Source organism: Centruroides vittatus, unplaced genomic scaffold (genome assembly GCF_030686945.1).
Source record: "Centruroides vittatus isolate TY-2023 unplaced genomic scaffold, ASM3068694v2 contig_503, whole genome shotgun sequence".
NCBI classification, from domain to species: domain Eukaryota; kingdom Metazoa; phylum Arthropoda; class Arachnida; order Scorpiones; family Buthidae; genus Centruroides; species Centruroides vittatus.
The window spans coordinates 225791-236269 of record NW_027122290.1 but is presented as its reverse complement, the minus strand read 5'-3'; the positions used below and the strand labels follow the sequence as shown (position 1 = coordinate 236269).

At 30.5% G+C, this 10479-nt stretch overlaps 1 protein-coding gene across 1 annotated transcript; it reads left to right on the top strand.

Annotated features, from left to right (window-relative positions):
• The first annotated feature begins 1147 nt into the window (after nt 1-1147).
• Nucleotides 1148-3261, top strand: LOC136978312 (cytochrome P450 4C1-like). The gene is made up of 6 exons (XM_067274018.1): nt 1148-1210; nt 1285-1473; nt 2392-2565; nt 2634-2700; nt 2783-2962; nt 3023-3261. The coding sequence occupies exons 1-6, from the start codon at nt 1148-1150 to the stop codon at nt 3178-3180; spliced, it is 831 nt and encodes a 276-aa protein (XP_067130119.1). The 3' UTR covers nt 3181-3261.
• The last annotated feature ends 7218 nt before the right edge of the window (nt 3262-10479 follow it).

Here is a 10479-nt window from a genome sequence, read left to right as displayed (position 1 = left end):
TTTAAATAAAGGATTACTTGCTGCAAGATCTAAAATCTCCAATCTCATCAAGTTACTTATTAAAATTAAAGCGTCTCACTAAATAATTATTTTAAACTATTTGATTCCTTGATTGGACCAATTATGTTTCATGTTTTTCCGGTTTGGGGTGGTCTTTTAATAGACAAATTTGAACCGATACAGTTATTCTACTTTAAGCGGGTGTTCCATATTAACAGATCTGTCTCGGGACCTGCATTGAGAATGGAATTGGCAAGACCTCCCTTCGCTATTGGATTAATGATAAAATTGTTTAGATTTTGGAAAAAACCAGTTGACCTACCGGAAGACGATTACCGAAAACTGACGTATACAAGACTTTCAAAGATAAACAGTAATTCCCTTTTGAAGCCATAGCCTGGTATCGCTAAAGGATTATTAAATAATATAGGATTGTCATATAGCTATATGTATTTAAGTTAAAGTCTGCTTTTTCTGGACTGTAATCAACGAGTAAGAGACTTATATTCATTAAAAGATGTTCAATATTTGACCGAAAGAGGCTGAAACAGTGAAATTTTCCTTAATGGAATGTGAAGTCCAGTGCCTTATTGCTTGTCCGATTTGAGTTATAAAGTAAAGTCATTTGCTGCAGAATTTAGACTAAATAGGTTTTCCATCAACCTAAATGTTAAATCAATTAATGTCTTAGATGACTCAAAATGTTCTTTTTGTGGAACAACAGTGGTAGATATGAGAAAACACCTTCTCGAGTCTTGCAACATTCTTTTGGATATTCGAGTTGCTACACTGCCATCTGAGTTTTGTTACCAAATTTTATTCGGTAATAGTTTTTCCATGCTAACTCTGTATAAATTATACAATTTCTTTGTTTATGTAGCTAACTTAAAATAATAATGTTCTTTAACTTTTTTGTAATAACAATCGTTATATCAAATAATAAAAATTGATTGATATTTTAAAAGAATCACAAATTGTATATTTGGAAAAAGATTGAATATTCAATTCGAAATATAAAATATATTTCATTGAAATTCGCTGAAATTAAATTCTTTATATAATAAAATTTAAATTAAATTTTAGTGTAACGAAATATTTTTCACAATGGGTAATAAATCCATTGTATTGGTTTCCCCCAATTTGCGCCATGACTAAAATGGGAAAAGATTTGAAAAGAAACATTCAAATAATTCACCAGTTCCACGTAAAGGTAAACCCAATTATATAAAAGATAAACGCGTATGTTTTGGATGGAACAGATTTATGTTTTAATCTCATGCGTAGGTGTTCAAGACAACAAAAGAAAATTTCGTGAAAAGACAGCAACGACACTTAGGTGATAGTGAACACGATGCAAAAGAGCCAAAGCTGAAAACCGATGCTTTAATAGATGTAGTGTTAGATGTTCATATCAACCAAGGTTTAACGTCGGAAGAAGATGTTATCAGAGATATTGGAGCTCTTATTTTTGCGGTATGTATAATCCATATAAGTTGCAAACGAAAATAGTCTTATAAGCCTGCACGTATGTGTTTCAATAATATCATTTTTACAAATTATTTTATAAATTATACTTTGGCTATTTCAGTATATTTAGGAAAATTTCGTAAAATTAAAAATTTATAGGTACTACTGATTTTTCATCATTCGAAGTAAATTCTTATATTCAATTATAGCGTTGATCACTTTCTACATTTCACTTGTTAAATTATTTGTTTGGAAATTATAATGTTTAGCTTTCTAAAAATTTTAACCTGCAGGTTTGTCAGCTTTTCCAACAAATTTTGCGTTATAAAAAACCAATTCCTAAATCATTCAGATTGATAATAATAATTTGATACTATAGTAAACAAATATATAAAAACTAACTGATAGAGTACATATTAAGTGAATCGACTGGATGATCGAGGAGGCTGTAAAGTCATTTGCCTGGATTATGATACACCCGTAAGTACGAAGAAACAACCTTAGTGAATTTTCGTGAGAAAGAAATGTCTGGTATGAGTGTTTCAATCAATTAATCTTATTTTGACGCAGGCCGAATTGACGTTTCCCGAGTAGTATTTTTATTTTTTAATTGTTATTGCTTTTCTTACGAACGTCTCAGATTTTTTGGATCAGAATATTACCACATAGCACGACAACACAAAATATGGATTCATGAAATATATTTAAATAATTTTGATTTCTAAGATAAAAATTGTTGTTTTTTGTCTATACCTGTTTATGCATTTCGAAATTTAAAAGGGTCTTTTTTTATGCACTGTTGTTTCGCCATATTCATGCTCGAAACAGCCGTGTGATAAGAGATGAGGTCTGTCCAAAAATAATATGTAATGTCCTATTCGGGAAGAAATTTTAACTTTTCACTTCAACTTATTTTAATATCAGGCTTTCCATACAACCTCCAACGCAGTGTTTTGGTCTCTATACTTCCTGGGAAGATTCCAGGAAATACAAGACAAAGTGTATATGGAATTACAGAGCATTTTTCAAAATGACACGAACAGAAATATTACAGTTGATGATTTGCTAAAAATGAAGTATTTAGAATGCGTTATAAAGGTAACTTTTCAATTTTTTTAAATATATACAAAAATTAATTTGATACATTTCTACACTAATCGATTTAGGAGTCGATGAGAATCTATCCTCCTGTTCCTATCATTGGAAGAAAAAATCCATACGAATTGAAAATAGGTTAGTTGTATCGTATTAGAATGTGTTGCTTCTATTAACAACTCCTTATATTAGTAATTACTTTATTATTATATTAAAACAGATGATTATGTTCTGCCACCAAAATCTACATTCGTAATTGGCATCCATGCCATTCACCACAATCCTTCTGTCTATGAAAATCCAGAAGTGTTCGATCCAGATCGTTTTCTGCCTGAAAACTTTAAAAAACTCCATCCTTATGCTTTTCTGCCATTTTCCGCTGGTCCACGAAATTGTCTCGGTAAGTGTTTTGACAATAAATTAAAAACACAATTATTTTAGTAAAATGACTTATTTACAGGAGGTAAAGCTGCGATGGTTACAATTAAAACAGCTATGGCAAACATTCTTCGGAATTTTAAAGTTTACTCTTTGGATCCTCAAGACAAAATCGTTACTTCTTCTCGTGTCGTTTTGAGCCCAAAATCAGTTATAAAAATGTATGTAGAAAAAAGATAAAGTACTTATATATTGTACTATTTTAAGAAATGTTTATTACAAATTTACATAAAAATTGACTTATAATCTAGACAAGTACGATTCTAAACTGTATTAAAATCTCTTGTTTTCGCCTATTACACAAGTAAAGTATAACGTATTATTATTGGTACTTAGACAACTGTATAAAAGTACTTAGCTGTTATAAATAATCATTTATAAATTGTAATTCATGATAAAAGTCATAAAAATAAATTTTAAATGATGGACTCTTGTTTTAGTTTAACGTGATATCGTTCCGCTTAAAATACCTTTTAATCCGATGTATGCATTTTTGCAAGTTTTATATAGTGGTATAAAATTACGTTTCTCAAGTTCTCTCTATAGAAATGTCTATTAACCAATCTTGTTTCAAGGAGGAAATGACGTCAGCGTGTGGTCCAAGCAACTCGGGTGCACATCCGAAGTTAGAAACATTTTTATAATCAGTCGATCTTAGAGATTTTAGCTGACGTCAAGTCTTGTCATTTGACTACCCACATTAAAGTTTGGGATGAAGCCATACTGAAGCGAAATGAAAATAATATTATTTAGTGCTTTTTTTTGTCTTTTACTTTTCAAAGGAGTAAAAATGAAGAATGCTTTTTCTAATGTATCAACATCAACATTTTACAATGCGATCTCAGCACCAACGATTAAAATATTATAAGTACAGTAGAGACTCGTAAATCGGAACCCCGGTAATCGGAATCGCCGGTAATCGGCACGATTTTCAGTCGGACTGTGTCGTGCTGAATCGAACGTTTTTGATACTAAATTTACTTCTAAAGTATAATTTTCATGTTTTTATATCCTTCAATATATTTATTTTGTTTCTACAAAATGCAGAAATAATTTTTAACGATACGAAAGCCTCGATTATTATATATAAAAATTTTCGTTACGCTTAAAATCGACGAAAATTCAACACGAAGCGACACGCAACGGAGAAAAATTTGAACATCGGACAGGTTAATATATTTTTTCGTACATAATCGGTAATCGGAACAAATCACTAATCTGAACAACCCCAGTCCCGAATTGATTCCGATTTTCGGTTCGCTACTGTAGTTTTTTTTTTTTTTATTTAAGTTTCACGAAAACGCTTTGTCAAATTGTTTCAAAATATTATATAAAGTTTTGGTAAGTTTAAATAGAAAATTTTGTAAATTTTGCATATATGTTGGCTTCATAATATGAAAAGTAATTTATTTTCCAGAGACTAACGATTTTTGATATTTACTCTGTTTTTCTTTTTTCTCTCTGTTTATAAAAAGAAAGAAATAGATTAGACGATTCTTCATGTTTACAAATGAGAATTATTTTCATTCTGCTAAATATACGTTTATTTTCAGATTTTCCATTAAGACTTAATAATGTATTATATTTAAAAAATTAGTATTTCTTTTTAGTATTTTTTTGATAAAGAATAAATCTAAAATGAAATTAATCCAATATAAACAAAGGTTATTTCTAAAATATATTTATAGTATTTTCATAATGATTCTTATATTCTAATGACTTACTTATAAAACAATTTTTGTCCCACCTAAAAATGTTCAGTTTAGTGCAATTGTATTGGTTGCACCAAACCAATTGGTTTCACAAAGAGGAAAATATTTTTTGGGAGAAAATTTGCTACTGAAATTAGTAAGAGTAAACAGTCTTATACACCGTATCTCATCACACCATTTAAAGGCTTTATTTCCGGAAAAAAATGGGCACAATTTTATCATTGGACTGGACATTTTTACTCTCGATTCCTTTTCTAAATGCGATAATACAATTCAATATAGTTTTTTTTTACCGCACATTTAGCGAATTTCTATCAGATTTCTCAATATATGTGAAATATACTCCATTCTCATTGGGTATCAAAATTACAGAATATTTGTACGTTATCGTGATTCGTTTGATTTTCAATTTATGATTCGCGCTCACAAACAAATCAAACTGAAAGGAACGTGGGAACAAGTTTGTTCTTATGCTAAAATATATTCTCATTGCACAGATCTTATTTATGTTGAAAATCTATTGAACTTGTATGAATTTAAACAATTATATTTACGTTTTTACCAGATCACAGATACATACGTAAGTGACTTCCAAATCCGCTGCAATTTATCGAATAAATTGAAGTTTAATGTAATTATCGAAATTCACAAACCATTTTCGGTTGATAATTTATACGATATCAGAAGAGTCGTTGCACACATTATTGACGTTATTGATGTGAGGAACATAATTAATGCCGACGTTAATTTAATTCTCGTACACCCTATTTCGTTTTGTTTGTTCTTTGATTGTTTCACGAATGTAAATTACAATTTAAATTTTTCTAACATCCGAGAATTATTAAATATAAGTGAAGACGAACAATTAGTTGCATTGCAATGTTACAACTACTTGAGAGGATCCATCAGGTGTATTCTATCAATATCCCAATACGAAACTTTAGGTGATCGCATCAAATTTCGCATCAGAATTCCAAATTACGTCACACATTTTAAACAGAGTTCAAAATGTGTGGTGTTGTAGATAAAATTAAAAATATATATTATGTTTTCAAACGAAAAAAAATTGTTTAAATTCTACTGATAAAATTAAACGTCGGTCTATCAGTGACGAAACACAAAGTAATCAAATTGATAAAGTAAACGTTGCGGGTCGTCAACTGGAACATTTTTGTAAGATTTTAACTTACATAATGAGTTATAATGAGTTAAATTGCTTTTGTTGAAAATATTTCAAATATACAATGTTGTGTATACAACCGTTTTGTAGACAAATAAAGCGCAATGTATTAGATATAAATGGAAAAAATGTATAGGAAATTCCATTTTTGTTCCGTCCGTGAGTGAAAATAGCAACGAAATTTGTACAGTTTGTTAAACGATGAGATAAACACAAACATTTTCCGTATTAAATAAGGTATTTGCAATTTGTTTTCAAGATAACGGTAAAGAGCAAATAGACCGAAAGGAATTAAACATATCCAATATATTTAATAGTATTTCTGTAGAGAGGTAGAAACGTAGACTCTGAGGATCGAACCATTGTTTCTCAAATGATAATAAAGAAACATTTTTCTTAACCATTCCACATCATGAAGCCAGAGTATACGAATTCTTCGATAATTCATTATAGTGTGAAAATCGAAAGACATAAAACAAGAGCCTTTTCGTAGATTGAGAAGATTTATTTAGACTTTGTTTTAATTACCGTGGAGAGGTCTTATCTGATTTGTTAATGATACATCTGCTAGTTTGATTCCCTCCTAAAACCTCGTAACACGTGTAACAAATTGACTCCCGATTGGAAAAGATTTGGGGATAAAAAAGGGTAAAATCCCAGTTTCGAGGCTCTCGTCCGTCTCTCCCTCTAGAAGAGCTTCTCTACAATTAAATAAATAATAAATTAAAATATATATTCCAAGGTGTACGCAGGAGAACATTATTTAGATGCACGTGTTTATATAAAAATTATTCCACTAATTAAAGTAAATCTTAGTAATTAATCAGATTATTAAAGGAATAATTACGGAAACACTCGACTCCCTTCTTTGTTACTACGATAAATCATTGATGCGAACCACTCCAAAATTAATGTATCGATATTAAAACCTGTAATTTTTGTACATTGACAATAGAAATGTTTAACACCCGTTCAAATTTTAATTATAATATTTAATCTAAAGCTAATTTTCAACTTAAAATTGTAATAAATATATAATTTATTTAAAACGAACACTTACCGAGTGTTTTCCTGTTTGGTCTTCGAAACTTTACGCTTCTACTTCGAATTTTAATCGACTTAAAAACATCAATTTTTGTTCGTTTTCTATTTTTGACAAAGACTTTGTGTGACGTTATTTATTTAATTACAGCTTGTTGATACTGTAAATTAGCGGATATTAGTTATTAAAATAACGTTCATATTATCGTAAATAGATTTATTCAATTCCTAAATTCCCTTTAATTGGTTCGAAATTTAAAGAAAGGCGGAAGGTAACAGAGGGGTGGAAATATAACAGTATTATATGTTTATACAGTTTTCATTACTTTCGTATTCGAAATTAAAATCTTTAGTGCGGAAATAAACAAACCGTCTACTGCGAAACTAACAATATACAAAGGAGTTAATATTTATTGTGACAAAGGCACAATGCCGTGCTGCAATATTTAATCATATTGTTAATTTATAATACGAACTCTTCAACACAAAGTTAGTGATAATTTTTTTTTTTCAGTCAACACTGTCAATTTTGTGCTTATATATTTATTTGATTTTGAAGAAATTTGATAATTAGTTAAGTAAACACGTCTTTTATCACAAATAGAAGACGTTAACGATCTTCCATACAGAAATGTATTTGCACTTAATTACTGCATCCGGCAGCACTCGAGGTGTTGATAAAGTAAAAGAAAAAACAAAAAAAAAAAAAAACATTTTACGAGAAATTGTTTAATAATTAAATATTTTAAATGTTCTGGACAAATTGTGCAATTTATTTAGTAACGTGTTCGTTTCCTAAATTTAAAAACAACACGAATTTACTATTTAATACATTTGTCTGTTTTCCAGAAATAACATTTACTCTGTTGTGTTTTATTTCGTTTATATAAAATAACAGAAATTAAAATTAAGTGAACTGATTTTCTGCTTGTTTAATATTATGTTTATAATTACAACAGCTTATTTAATTGTATTTAAGTTAGAGTTTTAAGACTCGATTTAAGAAAATATTCTCGATAATATTCATGAGTTAACTGATAAAAATTGGTAACTGCAAAATAAAAAACTGAACGTTTTGGTGATTTTGGACGGGTTGGATGAAATTGTAGAAGAATCTAAAATTATTAAATTTATAGGAGAGGAATCTTTCGATATATCGCGAACAATGACTATTTTGGTAACGAGTCGACTTCAAGCAGCGGAAGAAATCAGAGAGGAGATGAAGATGAGAATAGAGATAAAAGGATTCTCTCCAGAATATCAAGAAAAATATGTTCAATTAATACGACTTATTCTCAAAAGCTATTTAAGTTGTATGAATTCAAAGAAGTATACTTATATTTGACCAAAGAAGAATACGAAAAACGGGAGGATTGCGTAAATAACTTCTCGAACCACTTGAGTTACATGAAAAATTTAAAAATTTACCTTTTTCTTCTACGTTACGAATATTTTTCGAATAATTTATACGATATCAGAGAACCTGTCTCGGACATTATCGATTTCCTTCAAGTAATGAACGTAATTAACGCGGACGTTTATTTTATTGGCGTAGAACATTATGCAACTGATCATCTCTCTAGGTTCACCAACGTAAAATACAATTTGAATTCGTCTGAGATCCGGGAATTATTAAATGTAAGTGAAGACGAGAAGTTGGTTGCATTGGAAACTGTTGACGAGTTGGAATCATCTAACAGTTTCATCCTGTCATTGGAACAATACGAAACCTTACGTGATCGTATCTTATTTCAGTCTGCCAGTAAACTGAAATTAAAACGTGTTATGACGTGGAATTCTTTTGAAATATATATTAGGTTTTCTATGAAAGAATCGCGTGACTTCTATTTATGAAATTACACGCACTTATCGGTGACGAAGTTTTGCATAATGAAATGGATAGACTGAATTCTTGAACGTTGTGACTCGTCGTTTAAATCAATTTTCTAAGATTATAAAATATGTAAAAAATAAATAACTGTGTTTATATGCATAGTATAAGTCTTATGTTCAAATTGTTTTCGTAATATTTATTCGTGTTTTGCAGTGTTACAGTATTAATTAGCAAACAATTTACTTTAATTGGTGTTTCGACTATACGTTAAATATGAGGTGATTATCAAATACATACGAAATCAACGAATAAAATACACCAAACTTCCCGTAGAAGTCAAATCAAGTGTGATAACACATTAAAAACTATTTGGATTTTTGTTGTATAAATTCAAATAACTTTTTCACATCAAAATTAAGTGTGGAGGATTGGTATTGGTCAACATTATTATGGTTAAGATCAACGTTATATAAAGGTTAGAAATGACGGAAAATAATCTTACAGCATGTAAATTTGTACCTTATTCTTTCATACAGAATAACATATTCCATTTATATTTACACAAAGTAGTGAAATAACTGGATATTTTTGGAAAATAATAAACAAATCATACCTGTGCTACTGAATAAAATGCAGAAAATTCGATAATAATAAAGTGTACATTGATAAAAATATTGAATAATTGCTATTAAGAAAGTAGTTACATACAGTTTATACAAATGTTTGAATTGATACTACAGTTAGGAAATGATAACATTATGCAGGGTGCATAGAAAAGTCCCTTTGACCGGAAAATTCTTGCAAATGGTGACAGCAACAGCTATGCAAGTAATGTAAATGTATATGTAAAATTCCCGGCGTTATTTGAAATTTCATGAGAATATTTAAAATCTCTTTTTCCCTTAATTCGTCCATTTCCTCTTGGGAGGTCAAGAAAGTAATTATTTTATTGCTCCTATAATTTTTTCACGCGTTACAAAAGTGACCTTTTGGTCTTTGAAAGCCATTCTCGTGTGTCATGACAAATCTCTCCCCTCGCAAACAGGTGTCGGTAGACTCCCCACCTTCGTCATAAGGGAAAGACGCTAAACCAATTAGCGTCAGTCCGACAGTGTCACCTGATATAGAGTAGCCAAAAAGGGTCACCCCTTTCGAAGGGGGTCCGAATAGAATCAACCCCCCACAGTTCCTGTCTTACGCTTTATGCAGATGCAATAATTGACAACATTTGGCGAAAAGAAGTAATAAATTTGATAAGACGTTCGACTTTTTGACAGTTATTATAAACAATTCCCAGGCACAAGTCGAACTCTCACAGCACCTGTTGCATTAGTAACTTCCGCAAAATCGAGTATAAAACGGGGCCTTATCCAAGCCTCGGGCGGACTTCGACGGCGGACATCAGCGGACAAGATCAAGGACCCAACTCTGCCATACACTTCCCGACTCCTCAATGCGGACATCCATATACTTCTAAGCCTACACCTCCTGCCCAACTCCGCATACTCCCGATGATAACAAGTAGTTAATGTCGAGTATGTTCGAAAACTTGTTATTGCTGTGTGACAGTTCGCCTTCCCGTTGTTTTGTATTTCCGTGAATTTGCACGTTATCCTTTAATGCAGTAAAAGAAATTCCATTTATAATTTTTCACGGATTGGTGAAATATCTCAAAATTGTATTTGCGCCGTCAAATAAACTGCGAAGAAAAA